Source organism: Diaphorina citri, unplaced genomic scaffold (genome assembly GCF_000475195.1).
Source record: "Diaphorina citri unplaced genomic scaffold, Diaci psyllid genome assembly version 1.1 scaffold1146, whole genome shotgun sequence".
NCBI lineage: Eukaryota > Metazoa > Arthropoda > Insecta > Hemiptera > Psyllidae > Diaphorina > Diaphorina citri.
The window spans coordinates 156135-170354 of NW_007378575.1; the positions used below are offsets into that span (position 1 = coordinate 156135).

General features: G+C 40.2%; 1 protein-coding gene across 1 annotated transcript in view; it reads right to left on the reverse strand.

The window, feature by feature from the left end:
* The window catches only part of LOC103514461, a 31978-nt gene extending 20490 nt beyond the window's left edge, over positions 1-11488 (reverse strand). The window contains exons 1-13 of the mRNA XM_017446229.2: positions 11327-11488; positions 10381-10522; positions 9182-9580; positions 8052-8176; positions 7133-7184; positions 6507-6610; positions 5281-5482; positions 4957-5126; positions 3065-3324; positions 1787-2721; positions 1446-1633; positions 1168-1306; positions 95-1028 (exon numbers count right to left, since the gene is read on the reverse strand). Of these exons, the coding sequence (XP_017301718.2) occupies positions 95-1028; positions 1168-1306; positions 1446-1633; positions 1787-2721; positions 3065-3324; positions 4957-5126; positions 5281-5482; positions 6507-6610; positions 7133-7184; positions 8052-8176; positions 9182-9580; positions 10381-10522; positions 11327-11458 (3782 nt within the window). The 5' untranslated portion in view covers positions 11459-11488. The remainder of the gene's footprint in view (positions 1-94; positions 1029-1167; positions 1307-1445; positions 1634-1786; positions 2722-3064; positions 3325-4956; positions 5127-5280; positions 5483-6506; positions 6611-7132; positions 7185-8051; positions 8177-9181; positions 9581-10380; positions 10523-11326) is intronic.
* Between the last annotated feature and the right edge of the window lie 2732 nt (positions 11489-14220).

Here is a 14220-nt window from a genome sequence, read left to right on the forward strand (position 1 = left end):
CTTACCCTCCTGGGTATCCCTGTCCGGTTCGCATCGGAAAACACTCTTCATGATATAATACACGCACTTGACGGTGGCGCACGGCTCTAGATTCTTCATACTTTCACTGGTAAATCCTTCCGGTCTTGTTTCAGAAATGCTTTTAGGTTTATACCGACTCTCAGAAGTATCATTAGAGGTAGCAGGCTCGAAGATATCAAACGGCGAAACCGGAACTGGCGGAGCGTTCTCCAAGTCTGGCGTTTCTTTATCATTTCTCGCTTTTTCGGCTCCCTTATGAAGCTCCTGGGTATCCCTGTCCGGTTCGCATCGGAAAACACTCTTCATGATATAATACACGCACTTGACGGTGGCGCACGGCTCTAGATTCAACACCACGCTCAAACTCGAACTCAGCTCATTCACAATCAACTTGGTCTGACTGATACTCAACAAACCCATCAGGAGACTCAAATTCTCCAACAAGTTCACCAGAAACCCGGCGAAATCCGTGTCGAATTTCAAGTTGTCCCTGTGGCTATTATACGCGTTAGCGACGGTATCGTAGAGTTTAGAATAGAGCTCTTCGTTAAGAGGCGCTACCTGGGCTGGAGCTAACTCTTCCTCCCTCAAAGGAGAAAGGATATCCCCGCTCAAGTTAACATGCGACAGGATTGGCTGCGCTAAGAACGAAGTCACGGGGAGGTGAAGCGATTTTGGCGACATCTGGATCCGATCTTTCGTGAAGTTCTTAATCGGTGATATTTTCTCCAGGTTCTTTTTCAGCGTGTTCGTTCTGATCTTCGTTGATTCGCTGATGATATTTGAAACTATGCTGAGTGTTTTCACCAAATGATGGGTTAACACGTTCAAACTAAGCTGCTTTTCGACTTCTAATTCGACTAGTAGGCGAACTAAGAGGGTTACTATTGCACTGTGTGTTGTCAAGTCTAAATTGTTCGGGTTTGCAAACAAACATTTGGTTAATAACGGTACGAAACCGGCGCTGCCTGAATATTTCGATTGCAACCAAACATCCCGGTACGTTTCTATTGGATAAATCTCTGTTAGTTTATTCAACAAATCGACACAACTGTTGATCAAATGAACATTTGGAATCGTGTTGTCTAGGCGTACCTCATTGGTTAATATTCGATGGAACATGTCTAGAAACAGCTCTAACTTTACCTATTGGATAAATCTCTGTTAGTTTATTCAACAAATCGACACAGCTGTTAATCAAATGAACATTTGGAATCGTGTTGTCTAGGCGTACCTCATTGGTTAATATTCGATGGAACATGTCTAGAAACAGCTCTAACTTTATCTATTGGATAAATCTCTGTTAGTTTATTCAACAAATCGACACAGCTGTTAATCAGATGAACATTTGGAATCGTGTTGTCTAGGCGTACCTCATTGGTTAATATTCGATGGAACATGTCTAGAAACAGCTCTAACTTTACACCCTCCCACAACCGAGACAAACGCTTGTCGAGGCATTTGAAATTGTTCAAATCCCGACTGCAAAGGTAATTCAACTTCTGATAGTCTATGTAATGAGAACACCTCGTTTTGGCACTAGACACTTTACTCTTTAATTCACCTAAATTTTTAGTTTCGCCTGACCTTTCACTGACTCTGTTCGTGTCACCTAACATTTCACTGACTACAACTTTGCTCTGAACATTGTTTGCTCCAGAGTTGGAGTCATTAATTTTTGCTCCTTGAGAGTCTAGACTAGTTTCTCCTACATCAATGTTGGAACTTCTTTGGTCAAACCTTTCACTGACTCTGTTCGTGTCACCTAACATTTCACTGACTCTGTTCGTGTCACCTAACATTTCACTGACTCTGTTCGTGTCACCTAACATTTCACTGACTACAACTTTGCTCTGAAGATCGTTTGCTCCAGAGTTGGAGTCATTAATTTTTGCTCCTTGAGAGTCTAGACTAGTTTCTCCTACATCAATGTTGGAACTTCTTTGGTCATTTCTATTACTACTATCACAGGTTTCCATTTCACTGACGTTACTAGTTGCACTTTTCCCAACAAGATCACTATTTCCACTCTCGTCTTGATCTTTGGCAGGTGAATCTTCACCCAAGTCCTGTATTAAAATCTTGCTATTGCTTATATTATCACTTGTATTGAATTGCTCAGTCCTGGAATCTTTAGTAGTATCTTTGCTATGTGTACTGGATTTGGGATCGCCTTGATGTACAAGTTCTTTACTATGACTTTCCTGACTATTTAGGGTGTGTCCATCTGATAAACCATCTTTTTGTCGACTATCAGTCTCATCTATCACATTACACATTTCGTTTAACACCTTTTCTTCCTCTTTTACAAAACAGTCACTTGTATTCACGTGACTACTTGTTTCGTCTCCTAAACAATCAGCTGTGTTCCCAAGACAACCACCTAAAGTGTCAACTTCGTTTTCACAGACATGTAAACAAGTTTCGTTGTCATGACAACCATCCACACTCTCATAGAAATGTAAACAAACTTCGTCGCCAAGGCAACCACTTCTCCGCGGAGAATGACTCCTCTCCCCGCACCAGCATTTCCCTTCCCCTACCAGCCCGCTGCCAAAACTTCCCCGGCGGGAATCACGTCTCTCCCCGCGCAAAAAATTCCTTCCCCCTACTAGCCCGCCCGTCGAGGCACTCGGCGGGTACACCGCGCTCACGAGCCCGGCAACATTCTCCACCAGGGCTCCGCGAATTCGCCCGTCCTCGCTCGCCAACTGTCCCGAGCTTGTTTCTGTATTTGTTGGATCGGTTTCGCCAACTCTCGGTATGTGAAAAAGTGTCTTTACGTTATGAAGAAACCATTGATCCGTGTCCACGCTTTTCATATGTTCAGGACTTACTGAATGACGAGGCGATTTTGAGAAAAATTTCGTCCTAATTTCCAACAGAGTTCGAATAAGATTACCAACACAAGTTGACATTTCAAATGTCATCTCGCCCTGAGAATGAATCCTAAATAACGCGTTCAAAACACGGTTCAGTTCGACTGACGTCAAAGTATGACACTTCTTAGATGCAAGCACACTCTGGGAGCATTTCGTCAGTATCGCTCGCCATCACCGCCAAGATCACATCGGCCAGCACCCTCTCTTGATATCGCGGGGCGAGCGTCTCGTACGGGAGACTGGAAAAGAGTTCTATTAGCTTGATCTGGTTCAGCCAGTAGGTGTCGGGGCGGGCACTATCTAAGAGGGTTTGAAGTAGGGGAAAGGTGAGAGAGGAGTGGGAGCGAAGGAGGGGAGGGAGACAGTGTCGAAGGGCGGAGAGAGTAAGACGGGAACAGGTCGCGGATTCGTCTAGGATACCCTGTGGAGAGAAAGAGAGAGATGAGATTAGTTAGTTCTCTTCATAGGGATATAAGAGACTCACAAAGTCTAGGAGCATTCAAGACCTCCCTGGTGAAATATCTTAAAGGCTCACAGTGAAAAGAGATGAGATTAGTTAGTTTCTCTTCATAGGGATATAAGATACTTACAAAGTCTAGGAGCATTCAAGACCTCCCTGGTGAAATATCAAAGTATCAAAGTATCAAAGTTTATTTATTTCATGTTTCAACACATTGGGTTGTTAACACACATCAATAGGCATATACAGTAGAAAAAAAAAGCAAAGAATGAGACAAAATGTGAATATAATCTAGAGCAAAAGAAGTAAAAAAGAAAACAAAAACTAATAATCGAAGAAAGAAGGAGGACAGGATAGGAGAAAGCTAGTCGTTCCGAGAACGAACCTTATTCAATTCAATTCAACTCAATTCAATTTTATTTTATTGTGATTGTTACAACATTATACACAATTTACAATTTTACAATATTACTTTGGGAGAACAACGACTTTATGACTTATCTGTTTGGTATAAAATCCGCCCCCCGCGGGAATCGACCAGCTTACTTACTTGCCTTCTATTTTCAAATAGGAGGTGACCAGTGCTTACAAGGCAGAATTAGGCTGGCTTTTTTTGCAATAGGACAAGGACTTTATGACCAAAACCAAGATTTTTTTGCTTTTTTTAATGTGGCAGTATTCTCCCAAAGGAGCTATTCTTACCTTAATAAAGAATCCAATGTACTGGTTCAGATCGAACAGTGACAGGTCTATAGCACTAGTCAGAACTGCTTGTACCAGATGAGCTATCAGAACATTGCACAGACCCCGCACTTGTGGGTCAGAATGGGAAGTGAATGAAATGAGAACGTCTAGAATACGACGCGAACCATCTGAAATGGAATAGATAAGAATTAAAACTAAATAAAATTTTTTTTAAAAAAAAACTTAAATAAGGTAAATTAATTTTGTTAATTGTAAAACTCTACTACCTATCAAATATACGAGACCTTATTTTTAGACTGCGGGGGTAAAGGGACTTTTCAGTCTCATCCTAACACTATACATGAGGTATATTCTATTCTATTCTATTCTACTTACCGAAGGCTTCCCCATCCTTATCCACACTCGCCAGGGCCAATTCAGGGCTTAGCCTTAACATATGAGTAAGCACCTCCAGACAGACAGTCTGCACTCCCACTCGCGTGGAAGAATGAGAGAGCAAATAGGAGGTGACCAGGTATCGCACACAGTACAGGAATCTTAAAGACTCACAGTGAAAGAAAAATTTAGTGGTTGGGTGGAAGAGCTCCTCTAGGAAAACCCTGCCACTTAAAAGGAAGCAAAAAAAATAGTTCCCAATGATTATTTTTCTCTTAAAGATGTTTCATAGGGACTGAGGTCTTGTCATCCCGAAATCGAAAAAAGAAGGAGGACAGCGGGAATCGACCAGCTTACTTACTTGCCTTCTATTTTCAAATAGGAGGTGACCAGTGCTTACAAGGCAGAATTAGGCTGGCTTTTTTTGCAATAGGACAAGGACTTTATGGCCAAAACCAAGATTTTTTTGCTTTATTTAATGTGGCAGTATTCTCCCAAAGGAGCTATTCTTACCTTAACAAAGAATCCAATGTACTGGTTCAGATCGAACAGTGCCAAGTCTATAGCACTAGTCAGAACTGCTTGTACCAGATGAGCTATCAGAACATTGCACAGACCCCGCACTTGTGGGTCAGAATGGGAAGTGAATGAAATGAGAACGTCTAGAATACGACGCGAACCATCTAAAATGGAATAAAATAGAATTAAAACTAAATACAATACATCCGGCCCGAAGAACCAAAATAAACAAAGACTGCGGGGGTAAAGGGACTTTTCAGTCTCATCCTAACACTATACATGAGGTATATTCTATTCTATTCTTAGCCTTCTACTTACCGAAGGCTTCCCCATCCTTATCCACACTCGCCAGGGCCAATTCAGGACTTAGCCTTAACATATGAGTGAGAACCTCCAGACAGACAGTCTGCACTCCCACTCGCGTGGAAGAATGAGAGAGCAAATAGGAGGTGACCAGGTATCGCACACAGTACAGGAGAGCCACGCTGTCCTTGTCCAGGAGGGAACCAATGTTGTGAATCTACAGAAGGAGAAAATAGAAGAAGTTGTATTTTCCTTTCGGAATGGAGCAGTTGCAAATGGGTAAAAATTATAAATAAATGGTCGATTCCTATGTAAAAAGTTGGGAAAAATCCAAATCTGAGGTGGGAAAATAGGAGAAGTGGTATTTTCCTTTCGGAATTTCCCCTCTTTTGGTGTGATAGCGCCTGTACTAAACCATCGGAATCGGTTTCGTTTCCGAAAGGAAAAAATCGGTTCCGTTTTCCAAAGATTAGAATTAGATTGGGGACACAATTAGCCCAGTGGTAACACTCTTGAAATGCAGAAGGTCCAGAGTTTGAATCCCACCATTGACTGTAATTAGCACTTGTTTTCCGATTACATTAATTTCAACGGGTTACATTCTGGTGTTCTCAAGTTGACCCAGCACCTAAGTGGGAAGTGTTGTGTCTCTTATCACCCATCTGATGGGGACAAAGCTCGACAGGTATGCTAGCTCATCTACAGGGCACTTGAGAAATTTTAATCAATGTGTTGATCATTTCTCACCCAATTTTTCATATTTTCAGGAGGAAAGAAAAGATCAGTCTTTGTTCAACGGTGACAGAACCCCTCTTTTGGTGTGATAGCGCCTGTACTAAACCATCGGAATCGGTTTCGTTTCCGAAAGGAAAAAATCGGTTCCGTTTTCCAAAGGAAAATACCTAAACAATAAGATTAAAAAAAAGTATCAGGGAACTGCTTACGCATTACTTCAAGAAGGTGTTCATTCAGCAAAGGACTGTGATTTATCGTTTTGGCAACCCAAACTTAGGGCAGTTTTATCGTTTTGGCAACCCAAACTTAGGGCAGTTTTATCGTTTTGGCAACCCAAACTTAGGGCAGTTCGTCAGGAAATTTTATTGATTGTTTCTCTCTAAATAATTATGTTGATCATGATCATCAATGTCTCAAAATAGTTTATTTTACCAAAAGCTGATTTACATTGGATTTTAGTCCCGTCAATAAAACATTATTATTATTCTAGTGAGGTCTACACTTACCTGACTAGGTTGGGGTGGTTCGCTGTCTACAGTAGAGGCTGGTGGAGAGGGAGGGGGTGACTTTCGTTCAGATCCTGGATCCGTGCTTATACTGGGAGTGTCATCTGGAAACAAAACAAAAGTTGGGATTAATGAAATTTAGGAAAATTTGATTTTCGTTAAAATCACCGTAGTAACCTACTGAAATGAAATTTTCGATATAGAGGAAGACTAAAAATCGATATAGAGGACTATTGTTTCATTCGGGAAGTTCTTAAAAAAATAAGAAAAAGGAAAGAAGTTTGATAGAGGGAACTATAAACAATGGAGGTCTTATCGTCCCAAAATCGAATAGAAAGGACAAGTAAATCTAATTAAGTGACAATGAAAGTTTTAAAGTCTTCAGGTTTCAAGGTTTTTTTAAGGTTTTTAAGGGCAGTAAATTTCTTCAATTTACTTACCATCCTGGCCTGACACATCTCGAGATCCGAAAGCCGTCTGTATCCAGGACTCAACTGTCTGTCGACTCCCCAGATCTCCCCCTAGGGATTTGGATGGACTTAGAATATCTTCAGATAGAATAGAATCTTCATCCTAGCCTTACCAGTATAAATGAGGCCTATTCTATTCTATTCTCTTTTACTTACCATCCTGGCCCGACACATCTTGAGATCCGAAAGCCGTCTGTATCCAGGACTCAACTGTCTGTCGACAGAAAAGTTGACTGTTGAAGTTGAAAGTTGAAACTGAAACGTAAAAGGCGAAAACTGCGAAAGGTGGTTTTGAAAGAGGCGAGTGAACTGCAAAAAGTGGGAAACCTGAAAGCTATCAATAGGCATTTGACTTTCAGCATTTCAGTTCCTAGGTAGGTATCCTTAGGACTCAAGGGATTGCGAGATTGATGGTTTTCCCCCCAGTTTCAGGATTCTAGAGAAGGGGGAAAAAATTGGCCCTTTGTATTCTTTGTAATGGCGGCCATTCATGCAAACGTGGGTGGGGAGAAGCTTCAGCCCTAGGTCTCTCACATTGTCCCACAGACCAATTTTGTAATGTAAATGCAGTTTCTTTGTGTTATTTATGTCACAACTTTTGTGCTCACTGCAGCATTGTAGGATTTTCCCAATATCTCAATAATCCTGAAATCCAATTACCTACCATGCTGACACAGGTTGCTATGTGCATTATATTTCATAGCTACTCATTTTCCTCACAAGGCTGAGTGAGCCCTGCAACAGCCAGTCACAGAATCAATCATTGCATGATACAAAATTTCTTGACCCTGCTGGGAATCTCTCATGTGCAAGGCAAGCACAGTGACCACTACACCCCGGGAGCTGACTATAGACCTATTTTGGCCGCTCTTTTCCACCACACGTGTCCACTATCTGATCGATGCAGGTCTCTCAGATGGCGATAATTATTAGGGGGCAGAGAGGGTGCCCTTGAGCCTCGTTTTTCTCCTTTACTGTAGGCCAGAATTCCACAATTTGGAATGCAGCCTGAAATGTGTGCTCTATCCTTTTTCAGGTGACCAACCAATTGCAATTTGTACCCCTCCAGTACCATCACAGTCTGTCGACTCCCCAGATCTCCCCCTAGGGATTTGGATGGACTTAGAATATCTTCAGACAGAATAGAATCTTCATCCAGCGTCAGGTTTCGAATGCTTGAACTGGCGATACTCATTTGACCTGAAATATCGATGATCGAAATAACACACTTTCGGATTTCGGAGTAGGTAACCCTAAACCTTAGTAGCCGATGGCCCTTCTGTTGTGTATCCACCCAGTATTTACCATCACCAGTCCACTCTGTATTCTGGTTGCTAAGGCAACATCTCAATAGAATAGATAGTTTCCCTGCCTTCCTCTCTTCCCTGAGCTTTTTCATTGTCCTTAATTTTTCCAATAAAACATCTTCGATCTTACATTTATCCTTCACTTTACATATGAGTTCTTCTTCGTACAATAAAATACACAATACCTTCTTAAACTAATACCGAATACCCTGTTGAAAAAAAATAATAAACGAACATAAGGATGATATTTTTGATTCATGTAAACATTTGGATTGGTAGGTACCTACTTATGGGATGTAAAAACTGTTTCAGAATGGAATCTTCATCCAGCGTCAGGTTTCGAATGCTTGAACTGGCGATACTCATTTGACCTGAAATATCGATGATCGAAATAACACACTTTCGGATTTCGGAGTAGGTACCCCTAAACCTTAGAAGCCGATGGCCCTTCTTAAACTAATACCGAATATCCTGTTGAAAATAATAATAAACGAACATAAGGATGATATTTTTGATTCATGTAAACATTTGGATTGGTAGGTACCTACTTATGGGATGTAAAAACTGTTTCTTAGCCGATGGCCCTTCTTAAACTAATACCGAATACCCTGTTGAAAAAAATAATAAACGAACATAAGGATGATATTTTTGATTCATGTAAACATTTGGATAGGTAGGTACCTACTTATGGGGTGTAAAAACTGTTTTCACCCTTTTGATTTTGAAGTGGCATAATTATTCAAATTGAAATTTGAATCGAGGACCTTTTAAACATACTTTTTCACCGTTTTGACAGCAAAATTAAATTTTACCAACATTCGATGTACGACCGTTCATTTTTTTTTATTACCGGTACCAAAAATGCGTAAGTTTCATTACTTACATGGCCAAAACTTACTTCGAGAAAACGAATTCAAACTCCCTCCTCTGCCTGCAGGTCCTCCGGATCCAATTCTCGACGTCACAAAAGCATTCGACCTGGTCAGCGCCAACAGAAAACCTTCCGGAATCTGCTCGATTTGAAACAACTCCGCCAGACACTCCAAAGAGAACATAACCACGGTGATATTCCTCGCGTAGAGGCTTTGCAAATGTAGACATAGCTCCAGGACGCGAAGTAAAGTGTCCGTCTCCAGGGTGCGTGGCTGGGATCCCCGTCCCGCGGGATGGGTCGATTCCGCGGGACGGGTCCCGGGACGGTATTGGGACAGGATTTGAGAGATACAATGAACTCCGCCCAGGAGGGAATGAAGCGCCGTGTCGGACGAGCGAGGTGGGGGCGGTGGAAGTATGCTTTCTGTGGAAGAAGAGAAGAAAAAATGGCTTGGAGAGAAAAAAAAAGACGTTTGATAAAGGGAACTGTAATGAGGAGTTCTTATCCAACCTCTGTGGCTGAGTAGTCAAGAGCACCGACTCTCAACCCGGAGGTGCTGGGTTCGAATCCCGACCAGGGCGGAAATTTTCAAACCAGACTTTTCCGTTCTTGAATAGGCATGGATGTAAAAAGATTGAAGACTTTTGATAAAGGGAACTGTAATGAGGAGTTCTTATCCCACCTCGGTGGCTGTGTAGTCAAGAGCACCGACTCTCAACCTGGAGGTGCTGGGTTCGAATCCCGACCAGGGCGGAAATTTTCAAACCAGACTTTTCCGTTCTTGAATAGGCATGGATGTAAAAAGATTGTGCCTTGAAATAATGTGAAAGCGGTTCCAAGGTACAATCTTTTTTTTTAAGGTAATATTTTAAAAAGAGTTTTGATAGAAGGAACTGTAACTGCGAAGGTCTTATCATCCCGAAATCGAAGAGAGAAAAGAAATCTTGTATACTGAATGTACATATATTAGGTATATTTGTAAAAGGAGCAGTTGCAAATGGGTAAAAATTATAAATAAATGGTCGATTCCTATGTAAAAAGTTGGGAAAAATCCAAATCTGAGGTCAAAACTAACTGCGAAGGTCTTATCATCCCGAAATCGAAGGGAGAAGGAAGACAGGATGGAAGCCAGCCGTTCGAGAACAAAGATTATCCGTTCAGAATAAAATCTGCCCCGAACACGGGAAAAGGCGAGGAAGAATCTGCTAGTAGGGAGCACTTACCTAGGACACTGCTAAGAACATATTGAAGGAACACATCGGGCTTCTTGCTGTTGACACACACACCTATAACACATTGGACAGCACATCGCCTGTGTACTGTGTGAGGAGAAGACAGCTTCTTGAGAAACTTTTGAGTGAGCAACTGAAGATTAAAAAGTAAAAATCAAGAATGTCAGTATACGATAGAGTCTTCTTCTTCTTCCCAGCCTTTTCCTATTTAAATAGGGTTGGTGTATTTAATTAGGGTCAGTGTAATTTAGATAGGGTCAGTATACAAAGTGATAGAGTCTTCTTCTTCCCAGCCTTTTCCTATTTAAATAGGGTTGGTGTATTTAATTAGGGTCAGTGTAATTTAGATAGGGTCAGTATACAAAGAGTAAATATATAAAAGTGGACTACCAAAGGTATGAAGTCAATGAGTCAGATCCTAAAACATGGAACTCACTCTTGAACTCCTTTTTATAAGTATAGGATCTAACTCACTGACAGTGGTCCCCAGAAAAGAGTAGGTAGGTAGTTCTTTGTTATATCTCACTTTTCAAATATCTCTAGTGTAGGACTAAAAATATTCTCTTTGGATAGCAGAAGATCTCAGTGGTCCCCAGAAAAGAGTAAGTAGGTAGGTAGTTCTTTGTTATATCTCACTTTTCAAATATCTCTAGTGTAGGACTAAAAATATTCTCTTTGGATAGCAGAAGATCTTTCTTTGAAGGAATCTTTTTTGAATAAAAAATAAATAGATAGATATTTTATATGGATTACCTTAATTTCAGAGTCTGTGGCATAGTAGGCCAGATTCTTGAAGATCTTTGGTATAGAAGACGCAAGAGTTTCCACAATACTGTCCGATTTCAAATGACATTATTACAAGTTTACCTTTCAGATTCTGTGGCGTAGTCGGTCAATTATTACCTTAATTTCAAATGACATTATTGCAATATTTTACCTTAATTTCAGAGTCTGTGGCATAGTAGGCCAGATTCTTGAAGATCTTTGGTATAGAAGACGCAAGAGTTTCCACAATACTGTCTTCAGATCTGGCTGATATGTTGATCAGAATTGGAATCAGACTTGACATGTAGTTTCTTCCTTTCTGAGGTCTGGATGAAAAAATAATAAACAATAATACATAATTAATAAATAAAGGAAATTAAAATACTTTTCATAAAAATATGGTAAGAAAACACAGCAAGTGGTAAGTAATGTAAGTATATTAAAGACTATCTGACTATCTAGTTTCTAAGGAATTTAACAAATATTGGAGCAAACCTAGTTAGCTCGGGAGGTAGAACAACTGGCTTTTAACTACAAGGTCATGGGTTTGATTCCCACCTGGGGCAAACTATTCTAAACAGCTAAGGTTAATTCTTGGAACAGCTGGTTTTCTCTTATCCTGTCCTCTTTCTCTCTTCAATTTCAGAACAGTAAGAAGAAAAAAATATGCCCAAAGGTTCAGTTCTATGGGACCAGGAGAAAAAAAAAAAAAAAAAAAAAAAAAAAAAATCAACATGATTATCAACACATTGATTAAGTAAATTTTCTCAAGTGCCCTGCAGATGAGCTAACATAACTGTCAAGCTTTGTCCCCATCAGATGGGCGATAAGAGACACAACACTTCCCACTTAGGTGCTGAGTCAACTTCAGAACACCAGAATGTAACCCGTTGAAATTAATGCAATTGGAAAACAAGTACTAATTACAGTCAATGGTGGGATTCAAACTCTGGACCTTCTGCATTTCAAGAGTGTTACCACTGGGCTAATTGTGCCCCCAATCTAATTCTAATCTTAATCCATGATTTCAATATTTAACCCTTTCACCCTGGCTTATTTTAGGAAAAATCTTTCAATTTTCCTGATCAGGCATTATTATTTAGGCTATAAATAAGACCTCTACAACATTTCATGTCCTCCTAGGACTACTTAACAAAAATTGATCTGGAGACAAAACCAGACAAGTTAGCCAAGTGAATTTTACTGACGGCTTAGATCACAAGAAAACATTTGAAAAACACTAAGAACGAATTTTTTTGATGATAATAATTTATAATAGTCTGGGATCCATTTTAAAGATCATGTTCCTGTGGGACGTATTGTCCCTTTAGGGGTGAAAGGGTTAAGGGGAGTTATCAGGATCAGCAACAGGTCAATAGACCTGGCAAGATCACTGTGAGGATCCCTACCTACTGAAGTGTTACCCAACGTACCTAGCAGATGTTTCATCTTGGGAACTTTTCGAATGGAGAAAGTTCAGCGACTCCAGGGACTTCACTAATTTGTCCAGCGAAGCCATTAGGACGGGATAATCACAAAAACCGGTTTTCGAAGGATAATAAGTCACATTTTAAGATAAAAGAAAATCAATTAAATTAAGAAATAAATTTCCTATTTCCTGAGTTGTAAAAATCCGGAATTTTTTGTTTGTTTTCTTTTTTTTATCACAACGAGCAAAAAAAGGGTCGTTTCACACGAAACTTTTTGATAAGCATGGCACGTTTTACTTGGCGCGAATTTTTGAAAATTTTAAAATTTAAATTGAAGAGAGAAGGAAGACAGGATGGAAGCCGGCCGTTCGAGAACAAACATTATCCATTCAGAATAAAATCTGCCCCGAACACGGGAAAAGGCGAGGAAGAATCTGCTAGTAGGGAGCACTTACCTAGGACACAGCTAAGAACATATTGAAGGAACACATCGGGTTTCTTGCTGTTGACACACACACCTATAACACATTGGACAGCACATCGCCTGTGTACTGTGTGAGGAGAAGACAGCTTCTTGAGAAACTTTTGAGTGAGCAACTGAAGATTAAAAAGTAAAAATCAAGAATGTCAGTATATGATAGAGTCTGGGACTCCTGAGTACAACTGGATGCAATGGAAACCTGACAGTATAAATAAGGTAGGTAGGTACTTCTAGAAAAATGGTATTGGGATTTTGAAGTAAGGCTCATATCAAAGACCTTACCCACCCAGAGTTAAAGTACATCATTGAAGAAAAAAAAAAAGACCTTAAGTTCTTGGACTCTAAACACCCCATAATATTATGACCAAAATTCTGGCTCTCAAGTAGCACAAAAGCATCAATTATTGGTATTTTGAAGTAAGGCTCATATCAAAGACCTTACCCAGAGTTAAAGTACATTATTGAAGAAAGAAAGAAAAAAAAGACCTTAAGCTCTTGGACTCTAAAGACCCCATATTATGACCAAAATTCTGGCTCTCAAGTAGCACAAAAGCATCAGTTCCAAACATCTGATTGGCCAAAATTTAACTTCAGTCTGACTTGAGAGTGAGAATTTGTTTTCATACATAAAGCCAGCCTGCCTCAGGTCTACCTGATAGTGTGTGTGCCTATCAGGTCTGCCTGATAGTGAGTGGCTGGCTGATAGTGTGTGTGCCTGTCAGATCTACCTGATAGTGTGTGTGCCTGTTGGATCTACCTGATAGTGTGTGTGATCTTGAGGTCTACCTGATAGTGAGTGGCTGGTAGTGATAACATTATTTTAACCTAATCTTTACATCCATTACTTTTTGACACTCGAACATTGACAATTGCTCGACTGTAAAACAAATTTTTTGTGCCATGAGTGAACCATCCATTACTTTTTATCCATGGGACCCTCCCTTATTCTTGGCTATTACTTTGTTATACCCAGTGTGAGAAAGACTAGGTTAACTAATTCAAAAATGCAAATTTGTCACTTGATTATTGATGAGCACGAATTTGTCTTTTCGTAAAACGTGTGGACATCACACAATTTTTCATTAGACTGCATAAGTAATTGGTGTAATTATCTGCTTGAAATTGGTGACTATTTTTGGGAGAGGTAATAATTCA